This window comes from Cyprinus carpio, chromosome B21 (assembly GCF_018340385.1).
Source record: "Cyprinus carpio isolate SPL01 chromosome B21, ASM1834038v1, whole genome shotgun sequence".
NCBI lineage: Eukaryota > Metazoa > Chordata > Actinopteri > Cypriniformes > Cyprinidae > Cyprinus > Cyprinus carpio.
In genome coordinates, this window is record NC_056617.1 from 9,607,427 (window position 1) to 9,635,362 (window position 27,936).

A 27,936-nucleotide genomic window follows, 5' to 3' on the forward strand; every position below is an offset into this window, starting at 1 on the left:
ATTCATCGGCTGCTTTTAACTGAATCTATCACAACATAAATATATATCATCATCCAAATTAAAATTAAATTTACCATCAGTGCATGACTTGTTAAATTCATCCCAGTCAGTTTTATCTTACTTTGTTTATAAATTTCCATTCTTATAGTATAATTTATTGGAAAATAATCACTCCTTACTGTTGAGTGATCTAAAACTTCTTATTTAACTCCAGGAACTATTGTCAGATCTAAAAATAAATTGATAAATCCCTTATGTCGACTCTAGTTTATTTACATCTTTTAAACAAAATAAACCTTTTTCCTCCATAAACTATTGATATCTCTATTAATATCTCTACATAAACTTCTCCAAAGTGAATTATGTGCATCAAAATCCCCACACCATATCAAATCCACAATTTTAGCTGATATTATATTCAGTTCCTCCAGTGTTAACTGATGCACGGATTATAAAAGTTGATTTAGAAGTCTAAAATCGTCAAAATGCGCTTCCGCTTTCCTACCCACTTCCGTTTTATGGTCACAGACCAGAGTAAAGCCCGCCCACTAACACTCCAACACCGAGAGGGGGCTGAACCTCGCGCAGAGTCCGATCTGTCCCGTGCGGAAAAACACTACATCTCCTGCTGGAAGTGCTTATTAAAAGATCTGCTCCACATCAGGCCTGAATAATTCAAAGATATCGCCTACAATGGAAGATGGCAGGGAAACAGCTGCGATGAGAGAGCAAAAACGGAAGGATCGACAAATAGGTTGGCTACTACTGAATTATTATTATTTAATGTCACGTGTTTGCACCGTTGTGTGCGTCGGATATACGCTGCATTCAGTTGCCATATAATACGAATAAGCCATACTTAATGTCTCCGTATATCGTCTTTAAAAAGATCTAAAATGCATTAGAAAATATATAAACATTGGAAGCACGTCCATGCTCCTTTTTTTCTTCAGGGTCTGTTATTATTGAGAGTGCAGCATGGGTGTGTCTTTATGGACATTGGGCAACAACAGGTGCTCATACCCCAACAATATTGAAATGAGTCCTGTAGAACTATACAATCGAAGCACTTGTGTTTTTTCATCAGAACAATTACCTGTGTTTTGTAGTTTATTTAATTTAATTTAATTTTTGTTTTTTTGTTTAGGCTCTGAATTAATCTCACAAAATAATAAAGGTATAATAATGAAAAAATATGATGTAGTATAGTGGTGTGATATAGTATAGTGTGGTGCAGTAGCCTATATTGTAGTACTGAGTGGTGTAGTGTATTATAGTAGCCTATAGTATGGTGTGGTTTAGTAAAAGCAGTAAAAAAAAAAATGCATATAAATGTCTAGAATTATTCTTATTATTTGCTCTGAACAACATTTGCAGTTACTTTTTTTTGACATCTTTATCCAAAACTAAAAATTGTGTGGGGAAACACTAGGACTTTATTTTGTTATAACCAACATGTATCATGGTTTATAGTGTATTAAACACAAACATAACTTTTAAATTCTGTGTAAATGCATGGAGTTTTATATCATGTGGCTGTAATGTAAAGGTTGCGAGGTCAGTACCACCAGGCAGGGATGATTTAATCATTCTACAATTCCTGTGATCATTGTCCTGCTCATTAATCATGCAGCATTCAATCTTACTTAGCTCTGACTGTCGCAGCAGTAAATGTAATTTACTCTGGGTGGATCTGCTCAAGGAAATGTCTTATCTCTCATTAGGGCTGATGGGCTTGTAGACTAATGGTTTTATTCCATACATACAGTAGCCTCTTACACTTACATTTCTCTATAGATCGGTGGTGTTACACAAATGATGATACTCAAGGTAGGTAAGCTTCGAAAGTAAAGCAATGGCAGTTTTGTTTGTTAATTTTTGTTTTTATCTGTAGGGAAGCGTTCATTTGCTATGTGTGGCTTATCGATGTGGTTGAATGGCTATGAAATGAAATGTTGTTAATGTGTTGATGAAGTTCCTTGGTTCATAAGTAAACTAGTGCTACAATGCATGCACTTCAGTTTGAAGCTAAGATACTGAGTGTTTTTGCATCTTTGAACTCATTTAACCCATCATTTTTATGAGCTGTGTCTTATCTTTTTTTTTATTGTGTAGTAGTAATATAATAAAATGTTTCTGCATATGCACATTTGCTTTGCCTTACAGCCTTGGAGACTGGAGACAGTGACATTGGCGTGTGTGGTTGGATTCTGGTGCTTTTCTCCATCCTGCTCACATTGCTGACGCTGCCTCTCTCCATATGGATGTGCATTAAGGTACTTTGTGGTGGCCCTTTCATTAGTGTGATGTCATACATCTGTCATACACCTTTTCCTTTAAATCTTTGTATATCATGGTCATGGAAAACCCTGGAAATGTTGTTGAAAAAAAGTGAATTCCACTGCATAGAAAAAAAGAAGATTGGAAGGGGGTGCACCTATAAAAAAACAAAACAAAAAAAAAAACCTCTAAAATTGTTAAGCCAATAATTAACGTTTTGGCATTAAATGGCGTATAATATAATATAATATAATATAAAAATAACACTAATCAGATATTTTGAATGCTACAAGTGAATTTAGACATCACAACATTATAATATACTGTGTATTCATTTTTGGATTTGCAAAAGATTACATGATATTTGTTATAATTGCAATGTTATTAAATTATTATAATAATTAAAGATTAATATAAGTGAGAGTTTGATCATAGCAAAGGTAATCTAAATGTAGTTAAGCATGTCATTTCCATTACTGACTGATTATCTGTTATCAGCTGATACTGATAAATGAAAGAAAAAAATTCAAACAATATTATAGACTGTTTATAAACTGTGCATCCCTAAAGATTTTCTTATGTTCAGCTCTAAAATGATTCATTAGCTAGAAATTGCGTTTCATGAAGGCAAACACTATAAACTCTGTAAAGTGATTTTACAGTCCTTGTTGGAAATCATAAACAATAGGAAAAGTTGTGAAAATTCATTGGTCAGAAGGTGTGGGTATATTTGTGTTGATCATTTCCTTATCCCATATCATAAATGTATGCCACACACCAGATTAGAGTATTTTTCATAGGATGTGAGAAGTCCTATAATCTTTATCTTTATCATCTTTATCTTTATAAGAAAGATGATGAGCGCATGATAAAGGTTGCCATTTAACATCTAAATTACATAATTGGGGGCCGTTTTACCTTCTGCTGTTTTAAACTGCTGTAGTTTTGAGATAAAAATACTTCTTTTTCCTACAGATAGTGAAGGAATATGAAAGGGCAATTATCTTTCGTCTGGGACGCATTTTACGAGGAGGAGCCAAAGGACCAGGTAAAGAAAACAAAGAAATGTGATTTGATCATTCTGATTTAATCACTACTGGTGGTTTAGGCATCTCATGTGATAATGCTCCTGCTGTCTGTAATCAGTGATCACACTTGTGTTGTTTTTGTTGTGTGTGTGGTTAAATTTTTTGCTGTCTACTTGTTTGCATTTGTGCTGTGGCCGTCCACCACAACGATGGCTTGTCACAAGGGAAAAAATAAAACCGCTTGTGTTGCAGTGAAACAGAAGTGATCTGTTTTGCATTTCCGCTGACCTGAATAAACCACATTTTTTTCAGGATCACACTAGCATTCATTTGAGTATGCTATAAAGGCACTTACTCAATCATATGCAAATGTAATAGAGAAACTGATTATATTCAGGAAATATTTTCCAGTAAGCACATGTGCTTTCCTGAGGCATCTGTAAAAGATCATGTTACCTGCAAAGCATCACGTTTTATTTCAGTTGTTTATTTCAAGGGCACATAATGTTTTTTTTATAGTCTTTACAGTTATATTGTAATAGTTGTATAAAAAGGTATTAACATCTGAGATTGTAATGTCAGGCTATAACGTCATAACGTGCTCTGTACTCTAGCCTTTTAAGCCATAAAAGTCATTTGACCAGATGTCTAATTACCATCCATTTTGTTTGTGGCCCTGTTGCCATGATGTTAAGGCGATTATGCGAATTCCATGGAGGTTTATCTTGGTGAATTGTTATATTTCTGTTTGCATTTCTTTGTCTTCTCCTCCTTTTCTGTCTATTATTTATATTCTTCTTAAATTTCAGCAAATTAATTCAATTCAGACCACTTAACAGATGGGTTCCATCCAACTTGTTTTTATTTTGGACTTCATTTCAGCCTCAAAGTGAGGTCAGATTTACTGTTGCACTGTGAAATTTCACAGGTAAAATCCAGTCATTTGAGTTTCATCTGAGGGTGAAAAAATCCCCCACACAGATTTCGATCATGTTCAAGTTTAAGTTGCCACATTTGCAAACAGAAAGCTGCTTGATTTGGAAGTGCTTTCATTTTGAGCTGTCTTTCATACATTGCTACACTGGACAGTTGATCTTTTTATTTTTTTTAAGGTGTGCTACTTTTGAAGAGATTTAATATCAAAGTTTGAAAATGTTTTGAAAATCAGCTTGCATTGTTAAAATGTTTTGCATTCAATGAGTAACCAACAATGATTGACAGAAATATTTGCACACTGTGGTTGCAGTTCTTTTTTCATGCTTTTTTTGCTTACTGAATTATTAAATGAAAAGGTGGCATAGTGTTGAATTTAGTGAATCCTATGTAACGGGGAAAAATCTTTGACAGAGTTTGAAAACTTTCAAACCCTTAGCTTACCTAAAACAAACAGTGAACACTGACATTTTCTTTAGAAAATTCAAATCTATATAGCTGAAGTTATTGTTCAGTTCGAGTTAATGACACTGCGGGTTGGCTGTGCTTGTGTTGGTGTCTCTGGTGTGTATTGGTTTGTGCTGTGTTTGGGAATATGAATCCGCAGGGCTTTCCCTCCAGGAAGGAACTTAAGAGGGTAGTGTCTATTGTTAGTGTGTGTGTGTGTATATATATATATATATATATATATATATATATATATATATATATATATATATATATATATATATATATATATATAAATAGAGAGAGAGAGAGAGAGAGAGAGAGAGAAACATTTTTTCTTTAAAAGATTTTATATATTTAATATTTGTTTATTAAAGGGATACTCCACCCCAAAATGAAAATTTTGTCATTAATCACTTTACCCCCATGTCCCCCATGAGCTTGTAAGAGCTCTGTTTGTCCTTGGAACACAATTTAAGATATTTTGGATGAAAACCGGGAGGCCTGTGACTGTCCCATAGACTGCCAAGTAAATAACAGTGTCAAGGTCCATAAAAGGTATGAAAGTTGTCGTCAGAATACTCCATCAGCCATCAGACATGCAATCTGGGTTATATGAAGCAATGGGAACACTTTTTATAAGTGAAGAAAACAAAAATAACGACTTTATTCAACAATTCCTTTGTCAACAGTCTCCTCTTTGTCTCTCCATATCACCGTATACTGCGTATGCTCTTCTGTATAATCCGCACCACAAGTATGCGCTGTTTTTTTTTTTCAAATCAAAGCTAAATTTGTATCTTTTGAACTTTCTGTATAAAATGGTTTCCACAAAATGTTAAGCAGCACATCTGTTTTCAACAACAAGAAATGTTTCTTGAGCACCAAATCAGCATATGTGACCCTGGACCACAAAACCAGTCTTAAGTCGTTGGGGTATATTTGTAGCAATAGCCAAAAATACATTGTATGGGTCAAAATTATTGATTTTTCTTTTATGCCAAAAATCATGAGGATAATAAGTAAAGATCATGTTCCATGAATATATTTCGGAAATGTCCTACTGTAATATGCATTGCTAAGAACTTAATTTGGACAACTTTAAAGGTGATTCTCTCAATATTTTGATTTTTTTGCACCCTCAGATTCCAGATTTTCAAATAGTTGTATATTGACCAAATATCGTCAAATCAACCATACATCAATGGAAAGCTTACTTATTGAGCTTTCAGATGATGTATACATCTCAGTTTCGAAAAATTGACCCTTAGGACTGGTTTTGTGGTCCAGGGTCACATATTAGAATGATTTCTGGAGGATCACTGAAGCCTGCAGTAATGGTTGCTGAAAATTCAGCTTTGCCATCTGTAAATTACTAATAAATCCCTGTTAATAGATTACATTTTAAAATCATTTACCGAAAAACTAATCCTATAAACTGATGTAACTGCTGCACTGTGGAGCATCAAAGCAGTTGTCAGTGCGATCATTCATTATACTCGTGAATGCAGTCAGCTGAGTCCAGTTGGCGGTGAGAATGGAATTTGGTAGATTGCCAGTTGTGCACTCATTGAAGATCAGCCCTGTTTCTGAGAGTTACTGATTATGATGCTCTGAGTGTCTGCTGCTGTTAAATCTTTTATCATATGTGTGTGTTACACAGGTCTTTTCTTCATCTTGCCATGCACAGACAGCTTTATCAATGTGGATATGCGCACCATCACCTTTGATATCCCCCCTCAGGAGGTGAGATCACACACACAAACACTAATCCTCAACTTTAGCCTCTGTTTTAACACATGAACCACATCAATATAAAGGTTAAGCATGCCATCTTTACAGTGTTAATACATTTGCCACACAGTTTAATGTACAGGGACTGTAAGTAAACCATTTGTAAAATGACATCAATTATTATTTTTTTTTTGTTGCAGAATATCACCCAGATGATGTTTTCCATTAAATAGTCTTTGTGCATTCATCCTGATAGGTGCTGACAAAGGACTCTGTGACAGTGAGTGTAGATGGTGTAGTCTACTACCGTGTGCAAAACGCAACACTGGCAGTAGCCAACATCACCAATGCTGATGCAGCCACTCGTCTGTTGGCACAGACCACCCTGAGGAACGTGCTGGGTACAAAGAACCTGGCAGAGATCCTGTCTGACCGGGAGGAAATCGCCCACAGTATGCAGGTAACATGAAACTACACATACAAAACAAGTTATACTTTTAAAGGAATAGATCACCCAAAAATAAAACTTAGAGCTTATTCCCTCACTGAATTGGTTTGGGCTAGACCTGATTCAAGCAGACATTGTATATCTTCAGGCAGTGCATTCACCATAGCTCAGCCGAGACACTGACTTATCCAACTCAACTGCACTGCTAGCGCCTTGCTCAGTTCGCACGTGGCCTGCCATTCGCTTATTCCATCTGACATCCTTTAAAAAACTGGGGAACATTCTTCATGACAGGCACACTTGGCACAGTGCTTCAAACATGAGGAGCATGAGCCATAAGGGAATCTTTGAGAAGAAGTGTTAAGACTTGACTCTTTGTTGTTTTGTTTAGTCCACACTAGATGATGCCACAGATGACTGGGGTATTAAAGTAGAACGTGTGGAGATTAAGGACGTCAAACTGCCCCTGCAGCTCCAGAGGGCCATGGCGGCAGAGGCTGAAGCAACCAGAGAGGCCAGAGCTAAGGTAACATGCTTTTGATATTTAGTAAGGGCTGCTGTTACTTATTTCACATGGAAACATATTTCACATATTTTTAATTGGCAAACACATATTAATCATCCTCTCATGTACATGCATGTACATACTGTAGATCAAATTGTGTGTGCGGGAGCTGAATGCAAACGTTCATTGCTCTGAGGCAAGACACCGTAATACTCTCATAGGAAGACGGAAGTGACAACTCCTTTCCTGTTTCTGGGTGTATTTCCCACTAATTTGTCTATTGATTTATGTGAGAGCCTGTATTTTGACCATTTCCTGGTTGATTTGCCCTCCTTAAAAATGTTCATGAGAGCACGTGCTCTCAGAAGAACATGGGAAAGGAAGTTTAATGAGTTTATTTTTGGTGCACAATTATTCTTGCGTGCTTATCTCAGATACAACAAGTAGGTTTTCTTCAAATCTATGCCCCAGCCTACATCAGCCACACAGTGAGAAGTGGGAAACCACTGTCCTGGTTAGTAAAAGTGGAAACAGTACCTCTCCGCATCAGTTAATAAGTGGGTGTTTGGCAGACACTTTTAAAAAGAAGTAATGTACAGCATTGGTTCTCAGCTGATGCCAAAGGCTGTGTGTTTAGTCAAACCCTTTGGTATTTTGGCACAAATTCATCTGTCACTTGGTACAAATATTCAGACAGCAATATTAGCCAGATGCCGGTAAAGGCAGGCTGTGTGGCAAGACTCGATCCACAAAAACCATGAACAAAACTATACATGATCCAAACTCCCCTCAAGTTATTCCAAACCTGTATGAGTAATTTAGGTGACCAAACAGCTGACAGTAACCATTGACTTCCATAGAATGGAAAAATAATCAGAACAAATTTTATTTTGACAGAATTTTTTGTGTGAAATATCCCTTAAAACACAAGTATACTTGCAATAAAACTTTGATTTAAATATGGTTTGTTCCAAATCTAGGGAATGTATACTCTTGGGCACAAAGCAAAACCTTAAGTTGCTTAAAGGAATAGTTCACCCAAAAATGACAATTTGCTGATAATATACTCCTCCTCTGGCCAAACGAGATGTAGATGAGTTTGTTCGGAGAAGTGTAGACATTATATCACTAAAACTGACTGTTTGCAGTGAATGAGTGCCGTCAGAATGAGAGTCCAGAAAGCTGATAAAAACATCACAGTAATCCACAAGCAATCCACACGACGTCAGTGCGTGTTTGTAAGAAACAAATCCATCATTAAGGCATTTGAACTTTAAAGTGTCTTTTCTTGCTAAAATACCAGTCCATAATCTATAATAATGCGTCCTCCAGAGGAAAAGTCAGTTTCCTGTTTTTCTCTCACATCAAAATCCACCAACATATTTGTTTAGAACTGGTTTTACTTTAAACAGTGCTTGGTCTGTGCATATTTCACTCCTGATTCTGACAAGATGACTTTTCACTGGAGAAAGATTTTTTTTATGGATAGAGGATGGATAGAGAAATTAAAGGATGGACTGGAGGTGTGTGGATTATTGTGATGTTTTTATCAGCTCTTTAAACTCTCATTCTGACGGCACCCATTCACTGCAGAGCATCTATTGGTAAGCAAGTAATGTAAGGCAAAATTTCTCAAAATCTGTTCCAATGAAGAAACAAACACATCTACATCTTGGATGGCCTGAGGGTGATCATATTTAGGTGAACTATTGCTTCAAAGGAACGATGAAATAACTCAAATTATGACTGTAGGGCAAAGAGTGGGAGTCAAATTGAAACTGGGTTAATGTGTGGAAGTTTTGTGTGGTATACAAGGTTTGCTAAATCAAGACACGGAAGGGTTTTTTTTTTTCTTTTTTTTCACACCGCCTCTCTGCTGTTTGTAGGTGATAGCTGCTGAGGGAGAAATGAATGCGTCACGGGCACTGAAGGAGGCATCTCTGGTCATCGCAGAGTCCCCCTCTGCTTTGCAGCTGCGTTACCTCCAGACCCTCAACACCATCGCAGCGGAGAAGAACTCCACCATCATTTTCCCTCTGCCTATTGACATGATGCAGTCCTTTATGAAGCACTGAACTAAGAGCCACATAAAGCTACCTACACACACAAACACACACACACACACAGATGCATCCATGCAGAAATGAACAGACTGAGTTTATATAACATGCACTCATGTGAGTATAATGTACAGCTGGGTCCAGAAGTCTGAGACCACATTGAATTATGGTATTCAATTTTTGAAAACTTAAAACTAAGAAACATCATTATGTGAAGTCAAGAAGAAAAATGTCAGGTTGTATTTGCAAATCTCTAATCAAATAAGTAAAGATTGTTCATCAAATTGGTAATCATTTGACTCTGTACCGATATATAGTCAGATGTTCAGAATGCTCTTGGGATCATCTCCAATAATTCTGGAGAACATGCTCATCAAGTTTTACACAAATTTGTGGAGGTCATGCAGCCTGAGTGCTGCTGTTGTTAAAATACATATGCATTCTGAAGCCCATGCACATTTTTAAATTTAACCACTCAAATTAAGTTATTCTGATAATGTACGAATTAATTCATTACATTTATATAGAGCTTTTGTAGGAACTCAAAGCGCTTTACATTGTGAGGGGGGGATCTCCTCATCCACTTTATTAGAAAAATACAAAATAGAAAAATTTTCACTAGTGGTCTCATTTTTGGACCCTACTGTACATACACCACATAAGCACAGCCTGATGCGTGATCTGTAGATGTTCCTAGTAAAGACCTGTTCACTCTGTCTGAAGGAAATCTGATACAGCCAAGCAATATGAAAGTCATAAAATATTTGCTAAAAAATAGGCCTTTTTTTTTAACATCACATTGTTGCTTTGTTTTAAACCTTTTAATGAACATCAAGAATTTGGACTTGAATAGGCCTTACAAAATGAAATTGTGTAAAATTTCTCACAGACCAGAGCTGGTTGATCTTTAGTTACTGAATATTGCAATGCGATGTTTGGCTTTTTGGTTTATGGTTTATGGAACATCTCCTGGTCGCATGAGTGCATGTGTGTGTGTGCTTCAGGCATATGTAACCTAACCTGCTTGATTGCCAAACAGATAATAAACCGTCTCTAAGGAAAATGTGGATAGTATCAGGTGTCAAACTGACAGCAGTGCTTATTGTGCCTACCAGTTTGTTCTCGCTTTCCTGAACATTTATTAAAGCTGACTGTCAATATAAAAGCCTTAAGCCATATCCATTTCAATTACTGAATTAATATGTACAGGTTTACATGATGTTGGTTGATTTTTAAAACCACAATGCATTCATACATCCATTTCCTGTCAAATTAATATTTAATCGCTTGGTTTATGAAATCTTCTATCTTACTGTTTTATCAACCAGACATTTACATACATGTAATATGATATTTTTTTACGTCAGACTGCAGCTGAAAACAAATTAAGCCTATAGAGGTCAATGTTTGTTCTTTTAATGACTGTATTTGCTGCTTCAGATATCAGAGGATGGAATTACAAAGATTTGTCAAAGATGTGAAATTAGTGTCAGTGCTGCTAATGACTGTTTAAGGTTTCAACAATATTTTGAAATATTTATATTTCATGATGTATCAGTCTATCACAGTTCTATATGTAATTGTTTATTCTGTCAGCTAACTGATGTATGCTGAATATCACTTCTGTTGTTTTGTCCAGCTCACTTTTATGTACATTGTATAATATTGAATGTTTTTGTTTGCATATTTCTGATGTGATTTTCCCATTCCCCTCAGTAAATCATAATGTGTAATCTTTCTCATGACTTTTAAGTACATTAACTCTTTACCTCATTATTTTCCCAGACTGCTATTAATATGATGGATATATCAGTATTTGAAGAACACTCTGGAAACATTTTGGGGTTGTGGTTCTTTATTGTATTTATTGAATTAAGTAGTAAAACTGGGAAATCATTTTTATTTTATTTTTCTTGTAGAGAAGGATTTGCGAAAGCAGTAGCATCTGGAATAAGTTGCTATACGAGTCTATAGCAAATATCAAAGGCAGCCAACCTCTGCATTATGAGGTATACAATATTATCTGATCTTCAAGCAGAAAACCTACCCATATGTTAACAATGATCTAAATCAGCCCCCAGAAATGAAAGGCAGACCTTTACCCATTCATTCTCATGATCGCGTTATGTAGGATGAAGTTGGTTCTCTAGGCCTCCTTTAAAACTCCAGCATTCTTGTTATGGATTTAACAGTCTTAAATTAAAAAGCAATCCAAGAAATGGCTATTTTAAAATCTAAAACCATGGGAATAGCCTTTTTTAGACTGGATTAAAAAAAAAAAAAAACAGTATTAGTTTCTTTGAAAAAGTATTTGCAGCGCCCTCTGCCTGTAGAGAGATGTCATTGCTCAGCTGGACCATGGCTGTGTTTGGAATGAATACTAGCTTATTACTTACTGAATACTGCTCCGTATGTACTGCATACTGCCTAATTAAAAATAGCAAGTGAAAATGACTTCACAGTAAGCATCTGAAACAATAGCATGTTACTTTGTTGTTACAATACATATTTAAACAGAAAATGATGGAAAATGAAACATTTTAAATGTATTATGCTTTGCATTTTTAAGCCAGTTTTGTGTTAACGTTTGGCAGTCTGATGAAGCAATCAGTCATTTAAAAATAAAATAAAATAATATAACTCATATTAACCTCTGGAATGCTCAAGTGTGTTAGTATTTTTTTATATATTCTACTATAGTTTTATTAATATCTTGAATTATCATTTATATTTTCAGTTTTAATTTTAGTTTAATTTTTGATTGTTTTGAATTTTATTTCTAGTTATTTCCAGTGATAATTTTAATTTTTTTTCAGTTAGTTGCCAAAGCAACATTTAATTTTTTTTCACATTTATTTCAAGTTCTTTGTCCAATATTTATTTTTATTTTATTTTAGCTTTATTTTGAATTGTATCATTTACAGCTATTTAGTTTTAGTTAACAACCATTGTAAAACATTGTGGGATACAATGTTTAACACAGCATGCTTTGTCGTATACTGCACATTTTGGCAAATGTAGTAAGTTACAATGGTATTTCATGCATATAAAAATGTGCATACTGTACACACAGTTACAGAATAGTATGAGTAGTATGCTAGTATGCTATTCTGAACACAGCCAAGCAATGAACTCCTGAGTGTCAGATGGAAGAGTGACAAGGTGGAAACACCTCATATCTAAGCTACAATTAGGTCAGTATTTTGGTGGCATCATAAGCACAGTTTATCTTAAAAATATAAATTCAAAACACAAGTAGTATTGCTAGTAAAACTCTTAATACTGGTCACATAAAAGGTTTCTAGAAAAGGAAGGCAAAAAGATGTCTGACAGATTTTGGCGATGATATCCCTGTATATTTTCTTATACAAGCTCATGCACTTGTGCAGACCAAACATAATCTAAAAGTCTTCAAAACATTGTTAAGCACAGGAAGAAAACACTTAAATACAGAAGTAACGAGGTGAAGGATTAATGGAGTTGCCTTATGTTTGGTGACTGAAGCTCAGGGCCGTAAAATGTTGTTTTTAAATATTGCCTTTTGATACTGACTCATGACCAGCTTTGGTTTTTGAATCCATGATTAAACCCTGATAAGCATCAAATTGGCATCTTATATGTATCTAAGGGCAACTTTGATCAACTTGCAGTAAGGCAGTGGGGTGACAGCTCAAAGTTCAGATCTCCAGCTCCGCCATGGCCCGCTCCAGGGGGTCAGTGCTCCAGTAGTCATGGTCCCAGCCCAGAAACCAGCCCGTGAAAGTGGGCGGCTCAAAGCCCTGTTTAATCTTCACGATGGGTGTGCGCGGGTCACGGTTGGCTGGGTCCGTCGCGATGTAACGGGCAGCTGGAGAAAGAGAACAAGTTTAATATGGGATTCATAAAGAACGCATTTTTGGGATTTAAAAATAAGCTCATGTTTCTATCTTCCTTTCTAGGTTGTACACATTATCGCCACCTACTGGACTGTAGCATCAACCACAAACAATATTAACTGAAATATGAATATCGTCAGTTTTAATCAAAATTAAATATTAAAAATCACTTGGATAAACAAGAGTTGCATTGTGGGATACAGTTTTCCCGGCAATTTTCTGTTGCATATGTCATATGGGAAACGTAGTATGTCATTTGAGTATTTTACACAAAGAACAAATATTTGCATGCTGAGCACACTATACATACTAGTGTAGCAGAAGCAGTATGGTAATATGCTATTTATTTTTTATACTTTATGCAGTGAAATTATGATTATAAGTTTAAAGCATTTTAAGGAGTCTTACCTGAAGTCATCGCCTCAGTCTTCTCCTCGTCGTGAGCTTCATTACCAATCCAAACAAACACCTGCAAAACATCGCAAAAATTCATTTAATTTCCCTGTGATGCGTTATTAATTCATTAAATTTCAGTTGCATGTCATTGCATTAATAAGACAGTCGTTCTATCATGCTTGTCATTAATAAAAGACAAGCATGATACAAAATTCAGCTGAACTGCCAGAAATGTAATGATTAGCCATCTATTCGGAAATTGTATTGAATCCAGAGGGGTTCAAGGTTTGGCCGATTAGCTTCTGCAGTTAGTCTCTGCCAGTTGATGCCGTAACTACACACACGGCCATTCAAAACTATGTATTTCTGATAAAATAACATTTGAAAATATAAAAACTGTTCCCTGGTCACATGCTTCTATTGATATGAATGAGAATATGTAGCACTCCCTTTACATATGAGATCTCCTTGATTACAACACAAGTAGGTAAAGTAGAACAATCCTTTTAAAGTAGTCAGTTTACCTGATCCCAGGTGTCCAGGATCATGACATCATCTGTAGCCAGGTCCTCTTGAGTCATCTCTCCAGGAACTTCTTCAATCTGCATTGATATCAATGCATCCATTATGAATGGCTCTTTATTATACTTCACTGACAATATACTTAAAGGGATACTCCACCCTAAAATGAAAATTTTGTCATTAATCACTTAACCCCATGTTGTTCCAAACCCGTAAAATCTTCGTTCGTGTTCAGAACACAATTTAAGATATTTTGGATGAAAACCAGAAGGCCTGTGACTTTCCCATAGACTGCCAAGTAAATAACAGTGTCAAGGTCCATAAAAGGTATGAAAAGTCGTCAGAATACTCCATCTGCCATCAAAACAAAAACAACGACTCAATGATTCCTTTGTCAACGGTCTCCTCTGTGTCTCTCCATATCACCTTGTTGTGTATGCTCTTCTGTGTCCTCCGCGCCACAAGGGTGCACTGGCGCGGAGGACACAGAAGAGCATACACAACAAGGTGATATGGAGAGACACAGAGGAGACCGTTGACAAAGGAATTATTGAATAAAGTTGTTGTTTTTGTTTTCTTTGCTTACAAAAAGTGTTCCCGTCGCTTCATATAACCCAGATTGCATGTCTGATGGCAGATGGAGTATTCTGACTATGACTTTTCATACCTTTTATGGACCTTGACACTGTCAGTCTATCCTATGGGACAGTCTCAAGCCTCCAGGTTTTCATCCAAAATATCTTAAATTGTGTTCCGAAGACGAACAGAGCTTTTACGGGTTTGGAACGACATGGGGGTAAGTGATTAATGACAAAATTTTCATTTTGGGGTGGAGTAACCCTTTAATCAGGGCAGGCAAAAAGTCTGGGCGTGTTACTCACAATGAAACGCCCAGTTTTGTTTGAGCAGGCGAACAGTCGTGGTGGGTGGGCATTCATTTTGTCCTTTAGCCTGGAGGATGTGCGGTAATCGGCCTTTCCTCCCAGAGCGTCCCAGAAACTACCTGCATTGTGATGCATGCATGTATATTCACATGAGCTTAATTATGAGAATCATTTATGACAATCATCACAAAAAAATAAAAAATAAAATCATTCCAATCAAAATCATTAATGGTTACAATATATATAGTAATAACAATGGTCACACATGAATGAAATGTGAATAAATTGTAAAAATGTAAATGAAATGAGTACATTTTTATAAAAGATACATACTTTAATTTCTTTAGTTTTATTAATGCATCATAAAAGGTAGTTCACCCAAAAGTTATTTCTGTTAATTCTGTCACATAAGCCATATGGACCACTATTATGATGCTTCTATGATCTTTTCTGGCTTTTTTAAACTTTGAAAGCTCAAGTTTTCATTTCTGGGTGACAATTTCAGAAAAGTTCTCACCATCCTCTCCTCCTTCACCCAGCTCAGAGGCCGACACTCCATGGATATCACAGAGCTGCTGTGCTCCACGTTTCTCCGTATCACTGGCTCCTCGTCCCACCCATATGAACGACGCAGCTGGGGTCACTAGGACGAAGGCATCGTTGGAATTCAGATTGGAGGACACAGCATCAACCTGGATAAAACAACGGTTAAGATCAGCAATTCTTGTGAAAGGATACTTAAAAGCTCCCACCAATATAAGTAAATATTAGATGCTGACCTCCACCGCTCGTGTGCACCCTGCGGAGTTTGAGCGCACTTGAAACAGCCGAGTCTCAGCTGGCGCAGTCTGACCGCCTTCCCTGGAGGTGCCGCCCTTGTGCACCACCATGGGCTGCCCTCCGAAAAGACTCATGAGGTGAGCAGGTTCCTTACCCTGAACCACCCGTACCTGAAAAATACACAGCAAGTATGCATTAAACAGAGACAACAGGAAGACCTGCTTTCGCAAAAGTTTTAAAATGCTGGAATTCTGATAAATACTGTAGTATATCAAACACAATTTAACTTCATCGGCTTTTCAAAAGGCTTTGGTTAAGGATGCATTTAATTCCACAAGGGGGCAGTGTGGAGCTCACTGTGTGGAATGTGGAGCTAAAGCCAACATTCCCAGCATCCTTTGTGGTCAGAATGATGACAGTGGGCTGTTCAGGAAGTAGATTTATCAGATCGCAGCTAAAGTGGTTATTTTTCTCCTCTTGCCCCAAAAACTTACATTTGGTCTTCCCATGCTGCTCTCTCTTGAATTTTACATTGTATTTACTGCAATGTTAAAATTTGTTCTTTATGCTTTAATCAACTCTCTGCCTTTTCCCTACAGTACACAGAAATGCAAACTTTTAGGGTAAAATAAGTATTTTATGCTCACCAAGTCTGCATTTATGTAAGTAAAAATACAGTAAAAACAGAAATATTGTGAAAAATTACAATTTAAAATTACATTATACTAATATGCTAATTTGTAGGTGTGCCGTTTAACCTTAATAAATTTTTTTCTTTGATGAATAGAAAATTCAAAATAACAGCATTTATTTGATTTTTTTTATAAATGTCTTTACTGTCACTTTGGATCAATTTAATGCATTCTTGCTGAATAAAAGTATTTAAAAATATCTTACTGACCCCAACCGATAGTGTACAATGGACCAAAACAGAGGTGATTCTCTGGATGTTGTTTACCGCATTTTACACATCGTCTACTTTAACATGCTGAATGTGTTTTTTGTGTTCGAGTTTAATGTGCATGACAGCATGCATAAAACCAGACTCCGAATCAATAAAAAAAATAACTCTGAATGCATGATGGAACATTTCTGTTAATGTTCATTCACATGCTCATTCCCAAAGGTAATCTGTAAATGTGGAAGACAGTTAGTTATTGTGCACAAAATGAAGACACATGGATGGACACAAGTATACTAGGAGGGGGATACAGTGATAATACATATCATTGTACAGAGCCTTACGAAAAAGCTTAATAATCTCTTAACAATCTTTGTACTTATTGATCATGCATACTGATTATGCAGACACCAATGAAATCATGATTTTAAAAACCCTCTGTTGAAGCCTTGTTTTTTTTTTTTTTTTGCTGTACAAATTCTTTTAGATAATGGACATTATGCAGCTACACTGTGGAAACTAAGAAAGCATTAGGGGAACATGAGTAGGAATTTCCAAAAAGCAGAGGAATTTCCTTTCAGAGTTGTCTGCTGTTAATCTAATTTTGTGTAACATAATTTTTAATTTGTATAGATGTGGTGGAGAAATGTTCAGGCTCTGTACGGGGACATGCAATCCTGAGAAATGGATACCTGAGTGGTGAGGGGAGCACCAGCCATCTACAGCAGGATGTAGAATATGAATAAAGGACAGGAAGGAAAGACACAGAGGTGGAAGTTGGTTTAACAGATGGGGAAAAAAAATCCAGGAAGGCCAATGCGACTAGCAATAATGACAAAATGTAGCTAAGATATGACAGGATACAGTGGGAACCAGGAGCACCAGGAAGCTTGAACTTAGTCAACATGAAATCGCAATCAGCCCTAATTACTTTATTTAGCATGATTCATGTTTACACCTAATTCAACAACAACAAAAAAGCTTTTGTAATCTTTCATCATAATTGTAAGGGCACATGAATTCTGTGCATGAATAAATTGATGAATTGTTCATTTTGGTTTCATGGTGACTTTATAGTTCTGGCCGATGCCAATAATCTTATTACAAATTATTATATTATGGCAAATAACCGATAAATTGACAATATAAAAATGTTATACTATTTTGTTTAAATAAATTCAAATTAAAAAACTAAATGTAAAAATATATATACAATAAATTCAATAATACGTTACAAGTAAATTTAATCATCAAAAGATTTTTACAGCGTTTTTTAAACTATTAGTGATTTTAAAAATGTAATTTAAGTGAGCATTAGGTGAGAGCACTCAATACCATTTCATCATAAATATGCCACAGCATCACAGTTTTAAATTGGGTTGTGAAAGCTATTTCATGTTGAATTCAATTAAATGAAGAGAATCACAACTGCACTTTTAATGGAGGGGCCCAAATGAAAAATTCAGCATTGCACATATGGATATGATTGTGATCAAGTGATCCATTGAGATTTATTCATTGGCATTACCTGCACAGGTCCACCTCCAAGCTCATCGTCCAGCTGGGCAGCCAAAATGGCAGATGCCCCAATCTCATCTTGTGAGGAGTCCTTACCCTGCCTGTAACAGACATAATAAGCAAGTCAGACAGCATACTGAATTGTTAAAAGAAAACACGTAACATGTCCTCCTGGGATTATGTCAGATGACGCTTTATATAAACTGTGTTCAAGATCAAGTCATACCAGATGTAGATGATGTGACCCTGTCTGCCTCCATGGCGGTAATTGTACAGGATAATGTAACTGTCTCCTCCATAGAACTGGCCATAAGTAGAGGGATCAACTGGAGCCTTGTCTGTTCCTTCTATACGCCAGATCTAAAGTATCAGGTGACATAAAAATAAAAATATCATTACAGTACCATCACTGTATTTGTATACACAACATATTGTGTGACCTCAGGTCAAGTTACATGTAGTGTGTGCTCACTCACTGACCTGTTTCTCTCCGTTGCCGTCATCGATCATTCCATGTTGGGCGGCCATGGCTGGTGAATCATGGAGAGTTGAAGCATCGAATGGTACCTTCTCGATCTTAGCGATGCTGTTTGAGACGTAAGCCACACCCAGACCCTCCGTCTGGTCCACATCACGCCAGTTTTTGAAGAATTGTTTGAATAGAGGCGTCTCGCCCATGTCCGGGAGAATCTGAACCTGTGTGTGTTTTGGGTAACCCATTTTCTTAATGAACTCATCTGCTGCTTTCATGGCAGCCTTTCTCTCTTCCACATTGGCATCTTTTCCTATAAAACAAACACTGGTGTGTCAAAAAAAGAACTCTAAATAAAAGTCCCCTTTTGTTTTGTCTGTCAATACCATTTACCTTTCCAAACAAAGATTTTGCCATCTGAGCCGTGATCCAAGATGAAACAGTCGCTTGATTCCAGTGCACTCTGGGAGAAAGGGTTCTCAGCGGCCACCAGAGCAATCGTCATGTCTCCACTGGCATCAGACACCTGAAGTACAGGAAAACGTCAACAATTTTAATGTACTTATGGTCTAAAAGGGCGATTTACATATTTGCATGGTTTAAATCCAATGGCTACCTTATAGAGTTTGGCCATCTTCCTGTTGGAGGCATCAGCCTTGATATCATCAGACGCTCCTTCGGGCAGCTCTGGTTTTTCTCCAAGAACCTGCCAGAAGATAATTGGATCATGCATTTAATGAATCTCTTGTCAGTTTTGAAGTTAAAGCTTTCTGTCTTTCTTACCTCCAGCATCTTCTCACGTTCCACCCCTTCATTACACACATATACTCGAGCGCGTCCACTGCGTTCATTGTCACGAATGCCCTTCGCAAGCTGAGTAGCTTTTAGCTTTTCAAAGCGGTTACTCTTTGAGCCACACCACTGGTAGATCTCCTGTAAAAATAGGGTTAGGGTTAGGGTTAGGGTTTTTTAACAATATCAATACCCCTCACTCTCTTCACATGATACTCACGTTGCCCAAGTCCAGGATGAAGCAGTCTCCCTGGTTAAAGCTCTCCCAACTGACTGGCACTTCTGTTGCTCTGACAACACGCCGCCCTTTGACCTGTAGCACGCGTTGGACTGTAACTTCATTGGTGACCACATGCTTGAATCCAGATGCAACTCCACCTTTCTGGAAAACAAAACAAAACCAAAATGAAACAAAACACACATACACACACACAAACACAAAAAAAACAACAAAACAATCAAAGCAAAAGAAAAACAAAACAAAACAACAAAAGCAAAAGAAATAAAAAACAAAACAAAAAACAAATCAAAACAAAACAAAAATGAAATGAAATACACACACACACAAAACAACAACAACAACAAAACAATAAAAGCAAAAAAAAAAAAAAAAAAAAACCCAAAACAAAACAAAATCCAAAACAAAACAAAATCACTGAAGTTTCATGTCTGGCAATATTACTATTCCATTCCAACAATTCTAACATTAACATTTCGTGGTCAATATAATAATTGTTTCATTTTGGACAACCTTATTTGGATTTGTCACTTTTTTGTCGCTTTCCATTTGTCCTGTAGACAATTGGGCCACTCACCATGTACTGCAGCCCTTTCTTAAAATATCCCAGAAATTCTTTGGACTCATAGCCTTGAACTTCACGGTACTGGATGGGCTTTCCACCCAAATAGTCATCCATCTGCACTGTGAAAATGGCAGCTGCCCCACTTTCATCTTGCGTGCAGTAGTCACCTGTCAGTTGAGGGAAGAGCATCTATAAGAAATGTAGCTGATGCATCTGATAACTGAACCATCTAGCTGGCAAAACATTTACTTCAGTACTAAAATAAATGTCAGAATCTCTTTAACACAGCACTGTCCTCTTACCTAGCCAGAAGTGGAGGTCATACTGTAGGTAGCCAGAGCGTTGCTTGATAGTATTGAGGACCACGTAAGCATCACCGGTGTAAAACCCTCCATAGAGGTTCTCAGGAACTGCCACCAAATCAAAATTCTCAATTCTCCACACTTGGAGCCCAGGTTCCTTGCCTGCTCGCTCAAACTCAGGGTGGTACACCATGCTGTCTAGAGAAAAAAATACAACAAACACATTGTTTATTCAAACTGATGCAAATGGTAAAAAGCATTTTACCAACATTTTTGAGAGATTTATAAATTGTTTACTGAATTTTTTGATTTTGCACACTATAGATCTTAAATCCACATTGCAGGCACACAGCAAAATAAACCCAGTGAACTGTGGCTGGGAGTTTCCTTCTGTGGTGATGGACAATTGGGCTGGATGCAGGAAAAAGGAAACACTGTGACTAATACTGTTGGAATGACAGTGCCAACCCTGGACACTCAGCCTGACCCTATAATTCAGAACACCAGCCCTCTCGCATACAGTTGCTTACCAGCACTTAATGTGGCAAGGGCCTCTGAGTGGGTGACCATGTCAGCTGAGCTAACCGCCCACTTTTGGGGTGGGGATATGGTGAAGTTTGGGATGTTTTAGACATGAGTCATTCAGAAATGAGACGGTAGCTTTGTAATTCTTTTTACTGACCACAAGACATTCTTCAGAGAAAAAAAAAAGTATCCATCCAAGAAGGGTGCAGTGTTTACCAAGGATCAATATTTACCAAACATCCATCACAATTAACTCAGAAGTTGTGTTTAACTCAGAAGTTAGGATTATGAAACAGTAAACCACAGGGGGGGCAAACACTGTTTGGCATTGGAGCCAATGACTACCAAAAAAGGAGGGACGAGGAAGACATGCAATTCCAAATATGGTGTTTCATGTTCCTGGTCCATTTTAATGATCTGCCTTATAATGCATTAACAAAACTGTGACTGCTTCTTTGCGAAAGAAAAAAACATAAAAACATTTTTTTTCTTTTTGAAAAATATTACTTTTAATTAATACTTTCTAAACAAAAGTGACAGTAAAGATATTTATAACATTACAAAAGTTTTAATTCACCAAAGTTTGCTAAAAAAAAAAAAAAAAAAAGTCATGGTTCATGGTGCAAATATCCCTAAGAATAAGCAGCACTACTGTTTTCAACACTGAAAATAAAAATAAATGTTACTTGTGTACCAAATCAGCATATTAGAATAATTTCTGTAGGGTCATTTGACACAGAAGTAGGCATGGGCCGGTATGAGATTTTGACGGTATGATAACCTTAAGCAAACATATCACGGTGTCACGGTATCACGGTATTGTTGTTACAACTCTGAAATTTTTTTTTTTTAAATGACTGGGTAAAAAAAAAAAAAACTTCTTTTATATGGAATATTAGAAACAGTAGATTTTGTTTATTTTTTTTTTTGATTTGTTTCCTAAAAAGAAAAAAATTAAGACTGACATCTATATTTAACCTAAATCTGTAATTAGTTATATAATAATATTAATTCATATACATATCATTTATATCATTTCATATAATTTTGTTATATAATAATAATCATGCACATAATTTGATTTAATAATAACCCAATTTGAAGCAAAAACAGAATGTTCTGACAAGCTTTGTGAAATTATATTACATGCCTGAATGAAACAAACAGCAGAAGCTCTGAATGAGATGATTCACTCTCTGACAGCAGGAGGCGCCTCTGGAACACCAGAGACAGACCAGATACAGCGTTTCTTTGGTTACCGCTGTAAACAAAGCTGTGCTGCTCTGAAACCACTGATCTATATATAGATCAGTATATATAGATCAGTGGCCGAAACACTGTTTTAATATGAATTATACAGAGACAAGATGAAAAGAAAATACCACGTAGACTTTTCAGAAGACAGTCAGCTCCCCTCAGAAACACATTCATATCCCCAAATCAGTATTGAGGATTTTCTTCCAATAGTTCGTGCATCATGAACAGTGAGTGATCTGCCTGCTACAGTATTTTTCTCTGTGCGTCCGTCTTCAGCGTCTCTGGCCTGTGTTAACGTGCTTTAACAGACTTCATATTTTCACATAAATGACATTTTGGATAATGATTGCATTGCAACGCAGTTTGTGCAAATCCAGAACAGAGAGTTGCAATAAGGCACAAAAAAATATATATATATATTTCGGCCGTCTGCGCACCTTCGGCATTGTTATTTCCGTCATCAAGAGGGCTCGCGGACAGCCGCGCACCCCGTGGTACTGTGCATGTCTCGAGCTCATCCGTCCGCGCTCATCTGCGGTTGAGTATACTTATGAAAGCTGTGCGGACGCGGCTGTGCGCGAGACGGAAAGGAACGCTGAATGTGAAGTGTACCCGGGCCATCCTACACACACGTGACTGACCGTTCACCCACACCAACAGGAGGAGGAGGGGTCAGTGTTACTCTCTACACTGCACTCAGTCTGAGGGATTCCTAATCTTTCAGTCACTGAGGAGACATGGAAAACAGCGCATACCGCAGAAACGGTATAATGGAAAATATTACTGGTTTTGAAACCGTGATATTTTCAAATCACGGTATACCTTGAAACCGGTAATCGGCACATGCCTACACAGAAGACTAAAGTAATGGCTACTGAAAACTTACCTTTGCCATTACATTAAAAAAATAAATAAATAGAAAACTGTAATAACAAATAACAAATAGTAATAATTCTTCATATCATCAACTTTTTTACTGTATTTTTGGTCAAATGAAGGCAGCCTTGGTGCATTTTTCCAGCAACACATTTAAGTTGTTAAAAGTATAAACAAAAAAAAAAGTAATTTACAGTTTAAACTACATTATTGGTTATATGGCTACACAATAATTAAAAGTGAATTTCTCAACAATCATCTCAAGAAAACAATATATACAGTATATAAATTAGGTATTAACTTTTAAAGATCAACTCTGAGTGTGGCAAAAGAAATCTTAAAGTAAAAATTGGCAAATAGGTGACTGTACACAATTAAACATGCAATATTATTTATAATACTGATTGAAATTATATTATACAATACTGATTGATTAGAGATGAAAAACATCAGTGTTGGCACGGATAGCCTAGTGGTTAGTGCGCCAACATATAACACAACTGTGCTCATGGCGACATGAGTTAGATCCCCGTCTCTAAGTCCTTTGCCGATCCCGACCCCCTCTCTCAACCCAGTACTTTACTGTCTGCTCTCAACTGTCCCATCCAATGTAAAAAGGCATAAGCCCCCCAAAAATTAGCTGATAACCATTATGGTACCAATATATTTGCAATAATCATAGCCATTAAGCACATTGTCTCTCATCATCTCTAAGCACATTACACAAGAAATCAACCATATATTCTAATATCATGATGATAAGGTCTTATTTGTTTCTCTACACTCATGAAAGACTAGACAAAGTGCCATGCCCAGCACTGCAGTAGAACTGCATTCACTGACACCTCCTGTATTAGATCAAACCGCAACACATGCTTCTCAATCAAGCATCTATTTTAAGCCAGACATAGGCGTGCTACGAAAAAACTGCTTTATAATGAACTTCAATAGACCACCATTTGCTCTATTTCAGCTGTTGTCGTGTCAGCCTGTACACGAAAGTCTATGCCGTGTGATCTGGAACTGATCTCCAAATGTTTTGATGTGCCCAAGTACATAAAGGGATATTGTAACTTCTGAAATGTCTTCTGAACACAAAGCATCAATGTGACAGAAAAGCTAATTAAACAGAACATTGTTTCACGCAAATGACTGATCTCAGTCTCTAATATACTGCTCCTGGTTACTCTATTAAGACATGCATGAAATATTTAGCATACAACAAGCTATTCTGAACTAAACACATCTTGTATGATATAGCTGATGAGGATGCCACTAGTCTGCTAGCCCACTGAAAACTATAAATAGACTCTTTTTTGATAATAAGAGATTATGTCTCTTTTTTGATAATAAGATATTATGTCAGAAAGAAGAATTATAAGTGGGCTGGTACCAAAAAAAAAAAACCTTGAAAAAGGTGTTTCTTGTGGATTACTTTTTATATTCATTGGTGGATGTAGTATGTCTGGGAATATATTGATACTATATGCTTGTATACCTAAAGTACATACTTCAATAGTTAAGCAGTAAGACAGTCACTAAATTCAGAAATGTGGTAAACTAGACAACCCCTTGTTTCCTTATAGTTCTAGGAAATTCAGAATGCAATCTGAACAAGTTCAGACACTGTGGCCCTCTGAAAATTTTGACATAAATCTGCAGTGGAAATGAATACATAGTGGTCCTGAATCTGTTAAACGACCAGCATATACTTCCAACTTGATCTTAACCTAACTTCTGTGTATTATAAATAATTCAAGTATTTTGACATAATCCTCAGTCTGGAGGAACTGACTAAATCATCTTCCTTTTTCCTGGAGAAATGCCTAAAAGAGAGGAACTCCTGTGGTGACTCAGTTTTTCCATCTAGATATTTCTTCCTACACCTTTTACAAGCACCAAAGTTCCTTAGATAACATCTTAGCATGATTCAAGCTCCTGACTGCACCCTGTGTTTACCCAAAGAGAAAACAGCCCAACCAGTGACTGCACTGACTGGGTTTTATAGCCAGGCCCCATATTAAAGTACAAGACTCAGAATTGTAAGTTTGTATACAGATGAACATGCAAGCGTTCAAAGTCTGAGCTATAAAGGGTGTCAGACTGTTTCTATCAGATTGGTGTGGCTGATACTTCTTTGTCTAGTTCCACCGATTTAATGTTGAACACCTAACAGAACACCTTTCTTGAGAAATTCAAGAAAGCAAACACATGCAATGCAGCACAAAGGATATTCTGTGAATGTGTTATGCATCTGATATTAGTATCACATGACAATGTTAGTTTTGTAATGCTATATGACATAATAAAATATCATTTGATACAGTCCATAACGTATATTCTTGAAGACATTTACATGCGTTTCTGAGTTGCTGGAGAAAATATGTGGCATCAATAAGCTCAAAGAGACTATCCCTCTCGCCTTTCTGTGGAGGCACAGTGTGACCTACTCTCACAGTCCTCTGTTATTCCTGTAATCACTAGGTCTTTGTTTGTAAAGGTGTGTTTTGATTAGAACACCCATGTAGAAATGCTAATATGTTATCAGTCTTTGTGCTAGTTATATAGGCTACCTGGCTACAGACTGCATGAAACAAAATGAACTGTTTTTATGTTTTTATTTCAAACTAGTGTTTTGCACAGGTTTCTGTGATGCTTATATTTAAGGGTGGAGGTGGGGTTATGCCTCAGAATATATAATTAACCTGATGTTACCACAAAGGTTCTTACATTGCTGCAAAAAAACTCTTTTTGGAACCTTTATTTGTAAGCGTGTACATCCTCTACAGTTTTTTTTGGGTGCCATCTGTAACCAGGTAATAAGAGTAAACACAGCTTCATAACTGTCATAAACATGACTTCTGCTGGAAGGCTGCAGCTGTTTTTGACAAACACCGAAGGTGTTTCCTGAGGTGATGTGGAGCAACTTCCTCTTTCGCTACAGCATCTTTACCGCAAAGTTAATGTTTGTCTCAGTTTGGTGTGTTTCTATGGTAACAGATGATAAATGCACACTAGGGTCTGATGATGAGTAATCAAAAGTAGAACTATTACAGCGCGTGACGGAATTCATGAGTTCCAATATTAGCCATAGCCCCTTTTTCACATAAAAACAAATTTACATTAAAAGTTGTCCATTATGTTTGTTTTAGTCAGGTTATTGTTGGTTTCAGCACTTTAATGCTGAAACCAACCTTTTTACTACTCAGCTTAAGTTGAAGCAAATGATAAATCGATCCAAATATCAATATATTTGGCCTTCTCTTCTAAATGCACGTGACAGAATGTCCCGTTCTGCAGACTGCGCATTTCCAAAGATCCCGTTTTACCGCATAATAAAAAGGCGCATCCCAGAATTCAGAATCACTCCATATATGGCGTTGTTTGATGAGCAGTTTCAGCGTTCAGTACGAAAACATACGTTTTGTAAGACAACGCGATATACAGTAGTGCACGGCCTGCACATGCAGAAACGATTTAAACAGCAATGTGTTGGATTTCTTGGCGTGTCCCGTGAAAAAGTGTCACTCCAGTGGAAACATTACGCACACAGAGACGTCTGAAAGTAACAGTTCAGCGTTGTTTGCAGTGAATTAAATCGTCACATTTCAGCTGACGTCAATACTTTGTGGCTGAGGATGTTGGTTAAAGGTAAAATAGATGTAAGACTTACCTAGAGATGAATGACAGGAATCTGTCTATAGCGGAGATACAGTAAATGCTATTGCAGAATATTGTGTCTGGGCAGGGCAACACCCCTCTGATTCAGACAGACTGCTAAATAATCCTCATCAGGGGGTGATCCTGGCATTTAAACCACACCCCTCTGACTACGGGACAAGAGAAATCACTGCCACCTACTGCGCCACGTGGATACTGCGCTCAGTATGTTCCTACACAGTTTATCAGTGTAACCCTAGTTACCTCCAAAATACCACAGTTACTAATGTTTTATTACTCACTTGTCTGTGTGTGTTACTTCCCAAACCCTTTTTTTTTTTATTTTTTTTTTTAGTGACTGAATGCTATAGCGTGATAATGGCTAAATAACATGGTACTATTATACTCATCACATGCTAAACAATGTCTTCATTTTGTAAACTACAAAATAAATAAATTAATAATATTCAACATTAATACAACAGTCTACAATATAGAACAGATGTTCAGTGCATACAGTAATTACTTAGTTTCTTCAGGTGTGTAAAAGGTTGGCCAGGTTGTATTAATGTTTAAATATAATGTAAACAATTAAATTATATTGTAATATTTAATACTAAATATATGATATATAATTTAATACATTTAATATTTATATTTAATATTCTGAAAATATAGCAATATGCTAGGTTCACTTCCACTTTTTTGTTATTAGGAGCATGCAAGGATGGAACTAGTTCAATGCACTATAATTTGACATTTTGAATGAATGCCATTTACAATATTAATATAGTCTCCCTTTGGTGGTGGTTGGGGGGAGTAAATTCAGCAAATATTCAAGTGTATTTCTGCTGTGGTTGCAATATTATAGACCATATTTTTAATCAATTGTGAGAATGAATTATGTAATACTGTACTAGATTAATCTAAGAGTACTG

General features: G+C 36.6%; 2 protein-coding genes across 5 annotated transcripts; one reads left to right on the forward strand and one right to left on the reverse strand.

The window, feature by feature from the left end:
- Positions 1-554: 554 nt before the first annotated feature.
- LOC109111511 (stomatin-like) lies at positions 555-11,173 on the forward strand. 3 transcript variants are annotated; one of them, XM_042748338.1, is made up of 8 exons: positions 555-754; positions 1,798-1,830; positions 2,167-2,276; positions 3,256-3,328; positions 6,352-6,434; positions 6,679-6,882; positions 7,262-7,396; positions 9,262-11,173. In XM_042748338.1, exons 1-8 carry the CDS (start codon positions 694-696, stop codon positions 9,448-9,450), a joined length of 888 nt encoding a protein of 295 aa, XP_042604272.1. In that variant the 5' UTR covers positions 555-693; the 3' UTR covers positions 9,451-11,173. The 3 variants fall into 3 exon arrangements, with proteins under 3 accessions (XP_042604272.1, XP_042604273.1, XP_042604274.1); XM_042748340.1 differs by having other exon boundaries at positions 607-754; positions 1,798-1,834; XM_042748339.1 differs by lacking the exon at positions 1,798-1,830 and having other exon boundaries at positions 557-754.
- Positions 11,174-11,272: 99 nt separating this feature from the next.
- On the reverse strand, positions 11,273-27,164 carry LOC109052808 (gelsolin-like). Of its 2 annotated transcripts, XM_042748337.1 has the most exons (17): positions 27,012-27,164; positions 20,681-20,878; positions 20,391-20,545; positions 19,796-19,957; positions 19,567-19,716; positions 19,400-19,489; positions 19,177-19,309; positions 18,792-19,096; positions 18,538-18,671; positions 18,322-18,412; positions 17,486-17,512; positions 15,892-16,062; positions 15,630-15,804; positions 15,110-15,231; positions 14,231-14,308; positions 13,719-13,779; positions 11,273-13,282 (listed from the first exon to the last, which is right to left on the reverse strand). In XM_042748337.1, the coding sequence occupies exons 2-17, from the start codon at positions 20,871-20,873 to the stop codon at positions 13,113-13,115; spliced, it is 2,217 nt and encodes a 738-aa protein (XP_042604271.1). In that variant the 5' UTR covers positions 20,874-20,878; positions 27,012-27,164; the 3' UTR covers positions 11,273-13,112. The 2 variants fall into 2 exon arrangements, with proteins under 2 accessions (XP_042604271.1, XP_018925787.1); XM_019070242.2 differs by lacking the exon at positions 17,486-17,512.
- Positions 27,165-27,936: the final 772 nt, after the last annotated feature.